This window comes from Odocoileus virginianus, chromosome 29 (genome assembly GCF_023699985.2).
Source record: "Odocoileus virginianus isolate 20LAN1187 ecotype Illinois chromosome 29, Ovbor_1.2, whole genome shotgun sequence".
NCBI classification, from domain to species: Eukaryota; Metazoa; Chordata; class Mammalia; order Artiodactyla; family Cervidae; genus Odocoileus; species Odocoileus virginianus.
Window position 1 is genome coordinate 2,265,195 of NC_069702.1, and position 18,650 is coordinate 2,283,844.

Below are 18,650 nucleotides of genomic sequence, written 5' to 3' on the forward strand. Positions count from 1 at the left end.
CACAGGCAAATTAGCAAAAACAGACTTCAAACTTTATGAGAGTGATGGCAGGGGTGGAGCATGTGTATGGATGGATAATAAATGCCCAGGAACCAAGGAAAAAGGTAAGGAAGATTTCTGGGAATGAGTGTCTAGGAGAATGTGGTTTCTCTAAAGAATTACTTGGAGCATAATCTGATGGATGCTCAATGGTTCTCTCAAAAACAAAGACAGAAAATTGCCTCATCTCTTCTGTGCCCAGGAGAACTAAAAGAACAGCTCTCAGTTAGGCAGGGCCAGGAGAAAGTGGGTTCAGGGTTGGAAAGTCATGTGAAGGATGCATGTTAAGCACAGTCAGAGTAGAGATGTTAAGCCAGGCTAAAATGACCAATGAGACTTGTTACTTGCCCACCTTTCCATAGGGTAATAGTCCCTAGTCCTTCACTCTGGCAGTAAACCCTTCCCTGCTCTGTAGGCAGCTAGCTGAGTCTGTGTTTATGGAACATGGTACAGAGGAGGGTCTGAATATTCATTGGAAGGACTGATGCTAAGGCTAAAGCTCCAATACTTTGGCCACGTGATGCAAAAAGCCAACTCATTGGAAAAGACCCTGATGGCTGGGAAAGATTGAGGGCAGGAAGAGAAGAGGACCACAGAAGATGAGATGGTTGGATGGCATCACCAACTCAATGGATATGAGTTTGAGCAAACTCTAGGAGACAGTGAAGGACAGGGAAACCTGGCGCACTGCAGTCCATGGGGTCACAAAGTGTCAGACACGACTGAGCAACTGAACAACGACAGAGAAGGGCCCCTGATAGAAGAAAAGGTCAGGAGAGGCTCCAGTGTAGGTCTTTGGGGAAGAAATTTCCAGGACGTTGGGTTTAATCAAGAAAATAACCCTACAGAGTCTCCAGTCAGGTGTGCCAATTCCATCACATCTTCACTCAGGACTGTTTTCAAAACACTGAACAATGAGCTCTTTGTTTGTGCTAAGTAAATACTGAAGGGGGTCAGCTTTACTGTCTCACGTTTTTATTATCTTCCATGAGAGAGAAACTTGAGGGCAAGTGGCTTGTCCCATGAACTCAACATGTGTGTGTTTTCAAATTCTCTCTTCTACCTTTCAGAGGTCATTTTCTCAGAGGCAGAAATTGTGGCTTATATAGATTTTTCTTTCTTTCTGGGCCTGGCCTATTGTGGATTGTTGATAAATATTATGTATGCAGAGAATGATACTGCAAAATAAAGATGTAGTCTTGAGACTAAGAAAATTCCCACTCAGGATCAAGGAGGTAAAAGCTTCACCTCCACACACCCTCTCACTGCCAGTCTGGGCCAAGAGAGGTGCATTGAATTGGCCCTCTGCTGGGCCCCAACTTCGCCCACTGCCAATATCCCTTGGTTGGGGAGTCTGTCATTGCACTTAACAAGCCCATCACTCTCATGGGAATTCTTTATATTAGACCCATGTGATGGGAGTTCACAAGCATCTAAGAGCAGAGGACAACAGAATTATCCAGAAGATTCCAAACATCAGCTCACATGCTTAGACTTACTCCCATAGAAGAACTCTCCAGTCTGAAGTTAAAATTAGTCACCCAAGTCATTGCTGGTCCAGCCAGTCATGCACACCCACAGTTGCCCCTACATGCTTTACTTTAGGATTTATACTCAACCCAGGGTCTGAAGTAGTAAGACAATGTTTACAAATGACATAAATTCTGCAGAAAAACAGGCAGCATCCCCGATAACCGTAGCATGCACGATCCTCCAGACAGGCCGTGAACAGAGGCCTTGCGGAAACAGTTCTCGAACACAGGTTCTTTACTAAAGGGACAATGGAAACTTTCTAAATGTGACTCATTTCTGCAAGAGTTTAGTATTCAAGGAGTCAACAGAAATAAATTCCCATTGCACAGGTGGAGAAACCTATGTAGGAAGCTTCCCATGAAGCCCAGGGTTGCTAGCTCTCTAGGACCCCCTGGAAGGACATGTGGATCCACGTTGGTCTCCCCGTAGTTCTTAACCAGAATTACAGTGAAGTTCTCCATTTTAGGTTGATTTTTAGCCTGCCTACTTTATAGTTATCTAAGTACCATCAGTCAAAGAAAATATTTTTAACCCATTATATTTTAAATACTGAAATGAAGAATGCAAAATTTATAAACTTATCTTCTAGTACAAACATATGACAACACTTCCATACAAGCAGCCACCAGCCTGGAGGCCTCATATCAGAAAGTAAGGAAAACACCGGCTTCCTGGTAACCTCTGGGTTTTCCTACTTTTTTTTTTTTTTTTGAGTCTTCCTACTTTAAGAGACTCCAGCGGGAGTAGTGCCTTAATCTTAACCTCTTCTAAGACGAGGAAGAGATAATCTACTGAACTGGTCACTAGCCCCGGGCCCAAGAGGGCCCTGGAGTCACGTTCCAGATTAGCTCCAGATTCTGAATCCTGGCCAGTAAAATGCTTAGGGAGCAGGAGGCAAGGAAGTGTATATTAAGCATTTGATGACTAACACATTCAATGTATTTTTGGAAATGTTGGTTTTAACCTACTTAGCAAGCTGAAGTGTGGAGTCACAGCAAGCGTGGAGGCCCAACACCTGCCCTGAGAGTTCCCTCGCCACCGAGGGCTGCTGACGGGGAGGGTGAAGGGCTCTGAGGCCACGGCTCAGACCTGTGAATTCCATCAGCTCTGCACATCTCGTTATGCGCTGAGCGTTCAGCAGACCTTTCTCCCGGACTTCCTTGAGGTGTGGGGTCATGCAGCCGGTGTGGGCAGCTGAGGTGCACTTGAGTCATCTCTCTCCTAGACCCCAGAAGCCCCCCACCCCACCAGTCTCTTTGCAGACCTCCCCCGGAACCACTTCTTTCCAGCCTTGCTCTCAGCTCCACGTGCTATCTTATTCCAGTTCTTAGGGATATTCTTGGCCCCACGTCAGTGCTTGATGAGGGGAGGAGGAAGGGCTGCTTATTTCACTCTCTCTCTTCAGAGCGCTTCTATTTCTCTCCTCGTCTCTGTCCTCTGTCCCTCCCCTGCAAAACTCCAGTAGTGTAGAATACTGACCACGCCCCTCCCCAAAGCAGTCTGCCTCCTCATCCTCAGAACCTGTGAATGTGTCACCTCACGCGGCAAAGGGGACTTACAGATGCAACTAAATAAATCCTGAGATGAGGAAAGGAGCCTGAACTATCCAGGTGGATTCACTGAGTGGATCCCAGTGTCATCACAGGTGTCCTTATATAAGGAAGTCAGGCGGATCAGAGTCATAGAAAGAGATGTGGTGATGGAAGGAGGGGAGAGAGAGAGAGAAGGGAAAGAGGGAAAGGAGAGAAGAGAGAGAGATTCTAGGCTGCTGGCTTTGAAGATGGAGAAAGAGGCCACACGCCAAGGAAAGCAGGGGCCTCTGGAAGCTGGAGGCCGCAAGGAAAGAGACTCTCCCCAGAGCCAAAGGGAACCAGCCTCCGAACACCTTGACGTCAGTGAGACCTGTGTTGGACTTCGAATACTTGGAACTGGAAGGTAACGCACTTGGCATTGTTTTAAGCCACTGAGTTTGTGATCGCTTGTTACAGCAGCAGCAGGAATTGCATACAGCTCCCAAACACAAATGTGTTATATAAACGGCAAAGCAGGCAACATGGGAAAGGGCAGGGCGGTCTCCCAGGGCCTTTTCTCCTCCTCTTGCTCCTCACCTCTTCGAGCTGGCGTGGCTGCAGTCTCGGCCCTGGCCCTATGTCAGCATCTGTCTGCATCCACCTCATCTCTGACCCCAGACCCACTGCCCTGCAGGCCACGCCTCCCCATCCAGGCAAAACTTACAGCAAAGGTCACACACAGACACCCTTACCCCTTCTCCTCTGGCCATGCTTCCTTCCGGGCACATCCTAGCTTACACACCTGAGATCACAGAGGGTCAGAGGCAACTCACGAACCTGACATAGATGCATCTGGCTCAACATCTGGGGGGGGGAAGTATGTTCATCAACGTAATTACTATGGAAAACATATATGAAGCATTATACCCAGGCGGGTGCTTTGGATGCAAACTTCCATGTTAGAGATTCTGCATGTCCCCAAAGATAAAGACTCAGATTCAGGGCTTAAGGAATGTGACCTTTAGAAAAAAAACACCCGCACCTGCCTCTCGCCCCTGTCACAACAGGAACCAAGATAAATACCAGTTTCCAAATTTCCTCTTACAAAATAACTCTGGTATTACTTTCATGTCTTATTAAGCACCTCAGACGCTCTAAGAGAGGAACTCCTGCGCTGAGACCCGGGGCCACCCCCGAGGCTGTCCACAAGAAGTGCGCTCAGGAACACAACAGTGTGAGTGGGTGAAATAAGAGGGAGATGGTGGAACGGGCGGTGTTGACCACCCGCGGGAGGAGTCACACCACACTTCTGCATCAGTGTGCACACCTGTGCTGAAAACCTTGCAGAACAAATCACTAGAAGGACAAAAGTTTTGTAAGTTTCTCCTCTTAAAGACTTAGTTGAAAATACCTTGTGTCTCCTCAAAGGGTAGCTGGGCTTTGGTATTTCTCCTACAGAGCAAATCATGGGACAAATTGGGAGGGATTTGTTTTCTTACATAAAAAGGCAAGCAATGCCCTCCAGAATATCTTTTTGGGAACCTGAAGCCTCACAAAATGAGATGAGAAAGCTGCTCATTAGCTTCTCCAGTATCTTTCACATTTCAGATGCACCCAAATGAAACAAACCAGTCACAAAAGAGCAAATACTGAACGGTGCTTCTTATATGAGGTTTCTAGAGCAGTCAAACTCATGGAAACAGAAAGCAGAATGGTGGCTGCCAGTGGCTGGAGAGGAAGGAATGAGGGGGGTTTTATTTTAATTTTTAAAATGGATATGAAGTTTTAGTTCTGGAAGATGAAAAAAACCCTGGAAATGGTTATTGGTGATGATTGTACATCAGTGTAAACGTACTTAACGTCTCTGAGCCGCACTTAAAAATGCTTAAAATGGCAAATGTTATTTATATTTTACCAGAAAACCTTCCCACTGTATAAACACACACCCACACACACTCACACCCCGCAACTCTACCGCGCGCTGTTTCCTCACACCGAACCACAGCCAGAACGCCTCATCTCTTGTTTTGAATGAATCCTTTCACTGGCTGCAAAGCAGAAGGTAAAGAAACAGGCCTTTCCGGGAGCACCCAGCCCTTGCAGCAGCAGCCGTGAGGACGGGGGCTCTCAGGATTGGCCGAGGGGCAGCCCCTCCCTAGAAAGTCAAAGTGAAAGGCGCTCAGTCGTGTCCGCCTCTTCGCCACCCCAGGGACTATACAGTCCCTGTAATTCTCCAGGCCAGAATACTGGAATGGGTAGCCTTCCCCTTCTTCAGGGGATCTTCTCAACCCAGGGACCGAACCCAGGTCTCCCGCACTGCGGGCGCGTTCTTGACCACTGGGCCGCAAGGGCAGCCCCTCCCTACCTCGTCTGAAAGTGACGCTCCAGGTCGCAGCGCTGGAGCACCTCGGTGCAGTGGTCCGAGAACGGGCAGGTCACCAGCAGCTTGTTGAGGAGCTTGTTGACCAGGATATTGGACTTCTTGCAGTGCTGCAGAACCAGGGGCTTGCGGTCCACGGGGCAGAAGTCCTTCTCCACCAGGAAGCTGGTGAGGCAGAGGGTGCAGTACGTGTGCCCACATGGAGTGTCCAGAGGGTCCAGAAGAGCTTGCAGGCAGATGTGGCAGATGAGGTCGTCATCCACGTCTTCCGTGTAGGTGTAGAAGTGGTTTTCCTCGGGGGAGTGGGCTTGGCCACACACCACACACAGGGGTGCGGGGCTGGGGTCCGGGTCCTCAGCCGGGTCTGGCTGGTTCATGGTCAACGGGAGTGGGTGGAGCAGTAAGACAGGAAACCAGCCCAGGAAAACAGTATTTCCTCCAGAGTAAGTCAAGAGCTTCTAGGAGCCATCCACAAACCTGAAAGAGACAGAGAACTGCTGATCTATCTTGGTTATGGACGTCAGCGGTGCTGCCAGAGGACAGAACTGAGCCGCAACTAGGAAGGCCTGGGCCGAGTGACCACCTGGTGACTGACTGACAGCCTAAAGCCTGGCTTCCTTATGCCTCAGCTTAACTGCCTATCTTAGCAGGAATAATACTTACCTCTAATGTCCTCATATTAGTGCAGTGAAAATTATTTCAGAGAAATCTGAGAATGTCCAGAAACAGGCCCTAACAAAACAGACGAGTGATTTGTGAAGTTCTCTGCCAGATCACGACAAGAAGAAAAAGTTAATGTGCTGATGGCTTTCTCTTATCTCTCTTCACTACCTTTCTCTAAAACCCAGAAAATAAAGGACACCTCATAGTCTTCAACTAAATCATCTGAGAAGAAATAAGAGCTGCTGAGGCAGTCGTATTTCTATGATGATGAAAGCATTGTTTTCTTCTGCGTGCATTTCATTTATTCAGTTACTTCGTGGTAAAGGTGTTTCCGGAGCCACGCTGCCTGGGCCAATCCTACCACCACTGCGCACCAATGATTTAAGTCCCTGTTTCCATGTCTGTAAAGTGGAGATAATACTATAATGGCCTATCTCAGAGGGGTGTTGTGAGGAGTAAATGACACGTGAGGCATAAAACTCCTTAGAATTATGCCTGAAATACAGTAAGTGCCCAGTAAGTATTAACTATTCTTACATATATTTGTTACTGAAGTCATTCTGTCTCTAGCTGAGCTCATTTGGCCTGGAAACTGAAAGCTATAGTTCCCCTCACAGGTCTTTTTGCTTTGCTCTCATAGTTCTCTTTCATTCAATTATACATATATTTTCAAACTATTATCACACTATGTATTTTCCACTGGTGCAAAGTGAAAGAGTCGCCCAATTGTGTCTGACTCTTTGCAACCTTATGGACTGTAACATGCCAGGTTCCTTTGTCCATGGAATTCTTCAGGCAAGAGTATTGAAATGGGTTGCCATTTCTTTCTCCAGGGGATCTTTCCAACCCAGGGATTGAACCTGGGTCCCCCACATTGCAAGCAGATTCTACACCATCTGAGCCACCAAGGAAGCTAATTTTCCTTTGGTATAGGAGTTTAAAATGGAGATTTCAACATGTCTGATCAACATCTAGGAAAGTCTCCTGATCAGTCAATATTTTTTCTTTGCCTTCAATATTTTTTATTAATGAGCTGCAGTAGTGTGAGATTAGTGACAATGATAATCATAAACATCTGATTTCAATAAGCATTTTGTGAGCACCAGTCTTGCGCTAGGTAGCAAATTGGCTGTGTGGGGGACCTTCAAGAGAGCTTTAAAGGAGATGCCTACCTTCTTGGAGTCCCCAGACCTTCCCAGGGGATGGGACATGACCCAGTACTGGGAAACCTCGGTAAGCAGTGCAGACAGGTCAGCATTAGGGGACTCAGGGTCAACACTCATGACAATGAAGAATCCTGTGGTATCCCAACCCTCAACTCAACTTTCTTCTTTTCCGAAAGTAACTAAAATGACTTTAAGTTTTCCGCAGAATCATAAAGACAGATGAATCTCCTAACAGCAAACTGACCATGTTTAGAAACAGCACAGCAGTCATAAACTGCCTTACAGTTTGTTTCTTTTCCAAATAAAGTTTGAGGTTGTTTGTACAAACATAGCCTTATCTCAAAAAGAAAATACATTGACTTCAAACTCGTACTGAATCAGCTTACATTTCTGCACTGTGTTAATAAGCCTTGAAGAACACTCTGGTCAAGAGGTAGAAGTAAAGTGCCCCAAATGTGAAAGCATGTAGAAATCACAGGCTTTTATTTAGCATCAGAAGAGATCACAGGAGGCAAAGGTAGGGGATACGGGAGGGGGTGAAGCTGTTTATAGTCAAACTTCATAGAAACCTACACAGCTGCTATTTGTCCTCAAGGCTCAGAGAAGATACTAGAACCACACAGGAAATGCTTTCAGTAGCATGAAAAACAGTTCAAAAATAAACATGAAAATGGAAATGGGCCATCTAAAAGACTATCATCTGCTATAGGGAAAAAAGGTCACATAATTTTGAACTAAAACCCTATGTCTTCAGCACTCAGAGTTGGGTCAGATACTCCCAAATATTCTATCTCATTGTGCTGAACGGAAGGTGATAGGAATGCAGCTGGTAGCTCTGCTCCGACCACTGTGACAACAATGTCACATTTCTGGGCCGTTTCCTGATTGGTGAAAAGGTGGAATTGGACGAGATGTTTGGTTTTCTCGCTTTGCTCTGCAAGGTGTGTCAGATGCCTCAGGCTCTTCTAGGGAAGGGAAGGGGGATGGCAGGCTGCGTCCAATTTTCCACTCCGCCCAGACCCAGCTCCACTTTCATCTCACACATTAGCTTTCTCATAAGATTCAGCTCAAAGGACCATGGCTTAAGGAAAACAAAAACTAAAAAATCCTCCGGACTAGATACTATGAAATCCCTTTCAGAAACAGAGTCCTATGGTTCTGTGCTGATATAATAGAGGTGTTTTCTTGAAGTATTTTAGAGTGGTTGGCTTTGGGGAAATTTTTTTTCTGGGGCCTATATATATATATGTATATATATGATTATGTTATTTAATCCTTACAAATCCCCAGGGATTTTGTTTTTAATTTAACAGATGAGGAAAATGGGTGTAGTAGGTAAGTAACTTGCCAGTTACACCAAAAAAGAACAAACCAGCAGGGGCTCATAACTCCTTACCGCTCTTCACAACATTGCTACTTTTCTTCCAGCATCTGTCTAGGAACAGTCAGGATCCAAAAAAAGTAAAAAGGAAAGTGAAAGTCACTCAGTCGTGTCCGACTCTTTGAGATCCCATAGAATTCTCTAGGCCAGAGTACTGGAGTGGGTAGCCTTTCCCTTCTCCAGTGGATCTTCCTGACCCAAGAATTGAACCAAATAAAAGAGCCCCAGGAAATTATAAGGTTAAAAATCCCTGTAGGCCCCATTGCAGATGGAGTTTTCCAAGATCTCTGAATAAAAAGATTTTTTGACTTTACTGAGTGCTAAAATGCCTAAGACAGGATAAGTGGATTGGAGTAAGCAAAAATGGCAGGTTTTAGCTCCAACACCAATTTGTTTTTCTTTTCATTCTTTTTTATCTGAGAGCAATTTGAATTCCCTGGCACTTACTCTTGTGAGTAAACCAGATTCTTCGTATAATATTAATGTAAACACTGCTGTATATATTTTTCAACTTTGCTTTAGACTAAATAAAGCCCATATGAATAGACACAGATTATGAGAGAATTGGCTAAAAAAGCAGTTTGGGTTCCAAAAAAAGAAATAGGTAGACTTTTAAAAGCATGATTAATATAATTTACTTGATGTTTCTTATTTCCAGTTTACATCTTATAAATATGTATGATGTGTCATGTTTTTGGACATATATGTGCCTTGCTGATGAACTGAGAAGAAATTATAGAAACTCATTAAGGCTTAAAAGGCAAAATCTTTTGTCCCCTAAGAGCGAGCAGGAGGGTCTGTCCATACAGGTTAGTCTCTATGTCAGCTGTGAGCAGTCTGGTCCTAGCTGGGGTAAGGAGAAAAGGATATGCAAGGTGGCTTTTTTGCAGTTTGGAGTGAGAAAAAGCAGGAAGTCGATTCCTTCCTTGAGTATGTGTATGGGGGTGGGGTGGATATCTCACTCTGCCTTGACACAGCACTGTGGTGACTTCGGAACCCTCCTTCCTCCTCGCCTCTGAGTTGGGGTAGAATAGAAGCCTGAGGGGATGTTTACAGAGATGTGCAGTCCACCAGGGTCATGCCAGGAAGTGCCAGGAAAAATAACAATGTCCACCTCTGTTTGTCCTTATTCCCTGCTTCCTTTCCCACTACTTCATCTTGCCTGAAATCTGTCCACAAGTTCTTCTACCTAACTTTGAAATTCTAAACATCTGTGGTTGACAACAAAGATACATTTCAGAGCAAATGTGAGTCAGCACCATCTGCAACCAAGAGGTTCATTAGACGTTGTATGTACATTGTCACCTGCACTGGAAAATTCAATAGACTGGAAACTTAGGAGCCTTAAGAACAGCCTTCAGGAAGGCGATTAAGAGGTGCAGACTTCCAGCTACAAAATGAAGGCGTTTCATATTTTATAAAATAACATACTCAATAATGATATAATATCTTCATGTGGTAACATATTGTAACCAGATTATTGTGGTGATCATTTTGTAATGTATAGAAATATTGAGTCACTGCCTGCTGCACCAGGAACTAGCATGGTGTTATACTTCAACAAACAAACTTGGGAAAAAAGAGATCATATTTGTAGTCACCAGAGTGGGGGGAGAGTTAGAGTGGGTAAATGTAGTCAAAAGACAAAAACTTCCAGTTAAAGGATAAATAACTACTCGGGATGTGGGCGTCCCTGGTGGCTCAGTGGGAGCCTGCCAATGCAGGAGACACAGGTTCAATCCCTAGATCAGGAAGACCCCCTGGAAGAGGAAATGGCAACCTGCTCCAGGATTCTTGCCTGGGAAATCCTGAGGACAGAGGAGCCTGGTGAGCTACAGTCCTTGGGGTCACAAAAAGTCAGACACAACCCAGCGACTAAATAATAACAACCTATTAGGGAGGGAAAGTCTACATATTGACCAAATTTTTTTCTCTCTGGAACTCACCTAACCCCTTCACGGGTGCCATTTAGAGCATATCTAATTCCTTAAATCCATTTCAGTTATTTGAAGACAGCCCCCAAGTCTCCCCATAGCTTCAGTAGCCTCAGGTGTGTCCGACGATCCTTCAGGTTTCCAGACTCCAAGAGCCTGACCACACTCTTTTAAAGCAAGCTCTAAACGTATCAGTGTACGTCCCGCAATGCATGGACAGCCTCCAAGACAGAGTGAAATGAGAGTAACCAACTGCTCCCATAGCCAGAGACTGCCTCTGTCTGCTTTCTTGGTGGCAATGCACACCTTGGCTGTTACTGCAGTCTTGCCGGAGATGAGCAGGGAACGTTACACGTTACACTGAGCCCTGACGGAAGCTATTAGTAATTCTTGGCCACAGAAGTGAAAAAAAATTAAGGCTAATGAAGTAGAGAAGTAGATGCTTTAAAAAGCAAAAGCAAGGGCTTGGAGCAGTTTAGAAAATGCAATGCTATTTACTGGCATTAGCTAGATTTCTATAAACAAAATAAAGTCCTTAATGGCCAAACAGTTCCAGTACTGGAATTCTCAGCATATAATCTGATTTGAAGAATGAATGGTATTTGGGGAATTTGGGGCTCTCCCATTTGTTTGTAAGCATTCCTTTATTTTGACAACTTTTGGTATTTTACAATATCCTGACATACATAACACAAGGGCAATGGAAACCACTTTTAAAAAATGGTAAATCTGAGTTAATTTTTCCCATCCAGAGGATAAACACTGATGAGCTTTCACTGAAATTCACTATTAATGAAAAAATGAAAACAGGGCCAAGGGCAGCTGATGAAGGGGCAGGTGATGGAATAAACTAGAAATTCTGCAACTCCAAATGCTCTGTACCTCTTCCTGTCCAGCTGCTTTAAAAAAGAAGAAGATGCACAAGTGCTTGAGAAGGAAAGTGTACCTAAGGAGGCTTCCTAGCCAGTCACCTTGGAACATTAGGCTTTTCCATTTATCTGCCAGAAAGCATTGCTTATAGAAAATTCCTACTTAGCCTATGACAAACACAGGAAAAAATCCACTGAAGACATCCCTAAATAACAGACACACTTATCCCACCAGCGTTATGTGGTCCACGTTGCAATTTGTAGTGTGTGCTTAGTCACTCAGTCATGTCTGTCTCTTGCAACCCCATGGTCTGTAGCCCGCCAGACTCCTTTATCCATGGGGTATTTTTCCAGGCAAGAATACTGGAGTGGATTGCTCTTTCCTCCTCCAAGGGATCTTTCCGACCCAGAGATCAAACCCATGTCTCATATCTCCTGCATTGCAAGCGAATTCTTTACCACTGAGCCATCGAGGAAGTCCCTATGTTGCAGCCTAAGGCCAAAGGAGATATGAGTCCTGATATACATATGTATTTTTTAATGGTTAATTTCCCCTAGATCATTAAGATAGTTGAAAAAACATGGAAAACATGAAAAACACATATATTAAATGTACAACATTATTTTAAGTATTTTACTTATACTAAAAACAAAATTTTTTCCCCATAGTTTCACTTTCCTGGCTTTAAAGGAAGCAAGCCCAGCAAGACTATTTTCAAAAATCTACCTATTCTTTTGTCTGATTTTCAACTGAGGAAACTGCTGTTTGACAATTTCTTTTGATTAAGTGATAACCTTAAATAATCTTTAGATAACTTGAGCTACTGATCCTTGTGTTTATTTAAATGTTAATTGTTTGCTCATCATGGATTTTTGTATTAATTTTGTTTTTTTAAAATAATGCATTAAAACAGTACTTATCACAATTACCAGGGTTTTGCGGGTCCCCTTAAAATTAACACCCAAAGGTAAGTGTTGCATTTGCTCACTGACCCATGGCCCTGTCACTGCTGTTATTTCAGAGACTCAGGTAGAGAGAGCTGTGTGTTGAGGCCACGGTTAGGACTCAGCTCTGCTTCCAACCACCTCTGTGGGTCTCGATATTTTCCTTGTACCTGCCCTGATTCCCAGTCAGGTGCAATGGCAAAAGCGAAGAATTACAACCTTGTCACAGGTGCACCACTAAATTTTAACCAAGGTCTAAACTGATCTGACTGATCGTTGTATTGATACATGCTTGATAGAGGCACCAGGTAAGCAATCTGCTGATGGGTTCATGAGGCAGGAAGAAGAACTTCCTTCAAATGAGAGGAAGAAAATGTAACCTAAGGCCAGGTCCCCAAAACAATCACAAAACAACTGAATCCTGAAAGAGCTTTGTTTTGTGGGTATATAAGAGAGCCCATTCAAGTAATAGAAACAGTTCTCTCAAGGAAGGACACTGTACGCACTATTGCTACACAAACAATGTGACACTTGGCCCTACTTGGGGCAGAGATAAATTAGGAGGTTGGGATTAACACATATGCACCACTATATATAAGACAGATAACCAACAAGGATCTATTGTATAGCACAAGGAATTATACTGAATATTTTTAATAACCTATAAGGTAAAAGAAACTGAGGAAGAATATACATATATATATATAAAACTGAATCACTGTGTTATATACCTGAAACTAACATGATATTGTGATTCAACTACACTTCAACTTTTAAAATTAAAAAAAAAAAAAAGAATTAGCCTTAAAAAAAAAAAAAAGAAACTGACCTTAAGGTTTTCCTGCTGTTGATGATGCTTTAAAATTTGGATGAAGCTCCGCAGGGCAGAATGGCTGCAGAACTGGTTTCGAACTGGTCACTGTGGCCATGTCTCAGTACAGAGACAGTACAGATCACAGACATAGTCAGGAACATAGTTTTGGAATGTGAAGACCATATATTCACCCTCTGAGCAAAAGGGTGGGACAATGCCGATAAATTCCTGTAACACCAATGGCCTTGCCTCCCTTTCTACAATGATTATCAGTCCAACCACTGCCCTGGCTCTGGCTTCAACACCTAAATTAGATTATCGGGGGAAAGAAATTGCCAAAGTCAGGGCAAACTCTATTCAGTTCAGTTCAGTCACTCAGCCGTGTCCAACTCTTTGCGACCGCATGGACTGCAGCACGCCAGGCCTCCCTGTCCATCACCAGCTCCTGGAGTTTACTCAAACTCATGTCCATTGAGTCAGTGATGCTATCCAACCACCTCATCCTCTGTTGTCCGCTTCTCCTCCTGCCTTCAATCTTTCCCAGCATCAGGGTCTTTTCAAATGAGTCAGTTCTTCCCATCAGGTGACCAACATATTGGAGCATCAGTCCTTCCAATGAATATTCAGAACTGATTTCCTTTAGGATAGACTGTTTGGATCTCTTTGCAGTCCAAGGGACTCTCAAGAGTCTTCTCCAACACCACAGTTCAAAAGCATCAATTCTTCGGCACTCAGCTTTCTTTCTAGTCCAACTCTCACATCCATACATGACTACTGGAAAAACCATAGCTTTGGTGAGATGGACCTTTGTTGGCAAAGTAATGTCTCTGCTTTTTAATATGCTGTCTAGGTTGATCATAGATTTTCTTCCAAGGAGCAGTGCCTTTTAATTTCATGGCTGCAGTCACCATCTGCAGTGATTCTTGGGAGCCCACCAAAATAAAGTCTGTCACTGTTTCCATTGTTTCCCCATCTCTTTGCTATGAAGTGATGGGACCAGATGCTATGATCTTAGTCTTCTGAATGTTGAGTTTTAAGCCAGCTTTTTCACTCTCCTCTTTCACTTTCATCAAGAGGTTCTTTAGTTCTTCACTTTCTGCCATAGGGTGGTGTCCTATGGCATATCTGAGGTTATTGCTATTTCTCCCGGCAATCTTGATTCCGGCTTGTGTTTCATCCAGCCCAGCGTTTCTCATGATGTACTCTGCATATAAGTTAAATAAGCAGGGTGACAATAACAGCCTTGACGTTCTCCTTTCCTGATTTGGAACCAGTCTGTTGTTCCATGTCCAGTTCTAACTATTGCTTCCTGACCTGCATACAGGTTTATCAAGAGGCAGGTCAGGTGGTCTGGTGTTTCCATCTCTTTGAGAATTTTCCACAGTTTGTTGTGATCCACACAGTCAAAGTCTTTGGCATAGTCAGTCAAGAAGAAGTAGACGATTTTTTTTGGAACTCTCTTGCTTTTTCGATGATCCAACAGATGTTGGCCGTCTGATCTCTGGTTCCTCTACCTTTTCTAAAACCAGCTTGAACATCTGGAAGTTCACGGTTCACATATTATTGAAGCCTGGCGTGGAGAATTTTGAGCATTACTTTACTAGCGTGTGAGATGAGTGCAATTATGCAGTGGTTTGAGCATTCTTTGGCATTGCCTTTCTTTGGGATTGGAATGAAAACTGAACTTTTCCAGTCCTGTGGCCACTGCTGAGTTTTCCAAATTTACCAGCGTATTGAGTGTAGCCCCTTCACAGCATCATCATTTAGGATTTGAAATAGCTCAGCTGGAATTCTATCACCTCCACTAGCTTTGTTTGTAGTGATGCTTCCTAAGGCCCACTTGACTTCACATTCCAGGATGTCTGGCTCTAGGTGAGTGATTATAGCATCTTGACTATCTGGGTCATGAAGATCTTTTTTGGCTAGTTCTTCTGTGTATTCTTGCCACCTCTTCTTAATATCTTCTAGGTATTAAGAGGGTGAGGTTAGGTCCATACCATTTCTGTCCTTTATTGTGCCCATCTTTGCATGAAATGTTCCCTTGGTATCTCTAATTTTCTTTTTTTTTTCCATTTATTTTTATTAGTTGGAGGCTAATTACTTTACATCATTGCAGTGGTTTTTGTCATACATTGAAATGAATTAGCCATGGATTTACATGTATTCCCCATCCCGGTCCCCCCTCCCACCTCCCTCTCCACCCGTTCCCTCTGGGTCTTCCCAGTGCACCAAGTCCGAGCACTTGTCTCATGCACCCAACCTGGGCTGGTGATCTGTTTCACCCCAGATAATATACATGTTTCAATGCTGTTCTCTTGAAACATCCCACCCTCGCCTCCTCCCACAGAGTCCACAAGTCTGTTCTATACATCTGAGTCTCTTTTTCTGTTTTGCATATAGGGTTATCTTTACCATCTTTCTAAATTCCATATATATGTGTTAGTATACTGTAATGGTCTTTATCTTTCTGGCTTACTTCACTCTGTATAATGGGCTCCAGTTTCATCCATCTCATTAGAACTGATTCAAATGAATTCTTTTTAATGGCTGAGTAATATTCCATGGTGTATATGTACCACAGCTTCCTCATCCATTCGTCTGCTGATGGGCATCTAGGTTGCTTCCATGTCCTGGCTATTATAAACAGTGCTGCGATGAACATTGGGGTACACGTGTCTCTTTCAGATCTGGTTTTCTCAGTGTGTATGCCCAGAAGTGGGACTGCTGGGTCATATGGCAGTTCTATTTCCAGCTTTTTAAGAAATCTCCACACTGTTTTCCATAGTGGCTGTACTAATTTGCATTCCCACCAACAGTGTAAGAGGGTTCCCTTTTCTCCACACCCTCTCCAGCATTTATTGCTTATAGACTTTTGGATAGCAGCCATCCTGACTGGTGTGTAATGGTACCTCATTGTGGTTTTGATTTGCATTTCTCTGATAATGAGTGATGTTGGGCATCTTTTCATGTGTTTTTTTGCCATCTGTATGTCTTCCTTGGAGAAATGTCTGTTTAGTTCTTTGGCCCATTTTTTGATTGAGTCATTTATTTTTCTGGAGTCGAGCTGGAGGAGTTGCTTGTATATTTTTGAGATTAATCCTTTGTCTGTTGCTTCGTTTGCTATTATCTTCTCCCAATCTGAGGGCTGTCTTTTCACCTTGCTTATAGTTTCCTTTGTTGTGCAAAAGCTTTTAAGTTTCATTAGGTCCCATTTGTTTATTTTTGCTTTTGTTTCTAAAATTCTGGGAGGTGGGTCATAGAGGATCCCGCTGTGATTTATGTCAGAGAGTGTTTTGCCTATGTTCTCCTCTAGGAGTTTTATAGTTTCTGGTCTTACATTTAGATCTTTAATCCATTTTGAGTTTATTTTTGTGTATGGTGTTAGAAAGTGTTCTAGTTTCATTCTTTTACAGGTGGTTGACCAGTTTTCCCAGCACCACTTGTTAAAGAGGTTGTCTTTTTTCCATTGTATTCTAATTTTCTTGACGAGATCTCTAGTCTTTCCCATTCTGTTGTGTTCCTCTATTTCTTTGCACTGATCACTGAGGAAGGCTTTCTTATCTCTCCTTGCTATTCTTTGAAACTCTGCATTCAAATGGGTATATCTTTCCTTTCCTCCTTTGCTTTTCGCTTCTCTTCATTTCACAGCTATTTGTAAGGCCTCCTAAGACAACCATTTTGCCTTTTTGCATTTCTTTTTCTTAGAGATGGTCTTGACTCCTGCCTCCTGTACAATGTCACGAACCTCTGTCCATAGTTCTTCAGGCACTCTGTCTATCAGATCTAATCTCTTGAATCCATTTGTCACTTCCACTGTATAATCATAAGGGATTTGATTTAGGTCATACCTGAATGGTCTAGTGGTTATCCCTACTCTCTTCGGTTTAAGTCTGAATTTGGCAATAAGGAGTTCATGATCTAAGCCACAGTCAGCTCCCGGTCTTGTTTTTGCTGACTGTATAGAGTTTCTCCATCTTTGGCTGCAAGGAATAAAATCAATCTGATTTAGGTATTGACCATCTGGTGATGTCCATGTGTAGAGTCTTCTCTTGTGTTGTTGGAAGAGGGTGTTTGGTATGACCAGTGTGTTCTTTTGGCAAAACTCTATTAGCCTTTGCCCTGCTTCATTCTTTCTATATTAAACAATGTAAATTTATAGTTACATGTTAAATTATGGATAAATTGTGTGAGACTTGCAGGTATCAAAGTGCCATCATTTTTTTTTTTATAAATACCAACTTTGAATTAAGATATATAAGAGGCTAGACAAATGCTCTGGGGGCTATACCTTAACTTACATTTGTAGTGGGGAGAAATTAGGGGCTTTGATGGGCTTCCCTGCTGGCTCAGAAATATGACTGAAGCAACTTAGCACACTGGTGACCCAGATGGTAAAAAATGTGCCTGTAATGCAGGAGATCTGGGTTCAATCCCTGGGTCAGAATGACGCCATGGAGAAGGGCATGGCAACCCACCCCAGTATTCTTGCTTGGATAATTCCATGGACAGAGAAGCCTAGCGGGCTACAGTACATGGGGCTGCAAAGAGATAGACACGACTAAGTGACTTACACTTCCGTTTCCAGGTACTTTAGTGATCTGAATAAAAATAGTCATGCACCAGATAAAAACTATCTTCAAACCAAGAGCCTGGGTTGGAAGTGGAGGTGGGGAGACGGGGGCACCATATGCATTGCAGGGGAAAGAGAGGGGACAGAGGGAGGGCAGGTGTGTATGGGCTACATAGGTCAGGGTTAGCTCTGCTCCTACTTAATATCTAAATCACCAGTCTCTAAGAGAGAGAGTAATTCATTAACGCAGTCTGTAAATGACACCTGTCTGTATAGTGTTGCCAACACTATAAAAGACAGAAAAAAAAATACAAATGGTCTTTAGAGAGGTTGAACTATAGTCAGGAAATTAAAGGAAAATTGAACTAAAAGGAGAACATGTGCTATATCTGGAGTCAATAACTGAGGAGATGTTCAGAAAGTGGGAAAAACAAAGGGAGTGTTAAATGAGAAGAAATTCAAGTTTTAGATGTCAGTGATGGACTTTTGCCAGCTCCTCTTGGAGAGGAGCTTTGTCTATCTTGTCAGAAAACTTTACTGCCTTTCCCCTGGGGTGTCAGGGCACACCTTTCAAACTTGGGTTTGTTTGTAAGAACTCTGGCCCATAAAAGACATCCTTCCACTTCCTGGTCTACCAACATACTGAGATGGAACTGACCCCTGCCAACAGCAAAATCTAGGCAGAATATTCTGCATTGACCAGCGGCTCATGGCCCTTGCAGTCAGTTGCCACAGGGTCCTGGGCAGGGCTGATGTCCGATGAGAAGTATGGTGAGGAAGCAGACTGGCCTTCTTACACTCACGGCTGAAAAACATACTTGTGCTGCTCTGTGCTAGTCGCTCAG

At 43.5% G+C, this 18,650-nt stretch overlaps 1 protein-coding gene across 3 annotated transcripts in view; it reads right to left on the bottom strand.

Annotated features, from left to right (window-relative positions):
- LNX1 (ligand of numb-protein X 1) overlaps positions 1 to 18,650 on the bottom strand; it is a 194,577-nt gene that overhangs the window by 102,650 nt on the left and 73,277 nt on the right. For all 3 annotated transcript variants that reach the window (XM_070458046.1, XM_020911316.2, XM_070458047.1), the window contains one exon: positions 5,449 to 5,940. In XM_070458046.1, coding sequence (XP_070314147.1) covers positions 5,449 to 5,840 — 392 coding nt within the window. In that variant the 5' untranslated portion in view covers positions 5,841 to 5,940. The remainder of the gene's footprint in view (positions 1 to 5,448; positions 5,941 to 18,650) is intronic.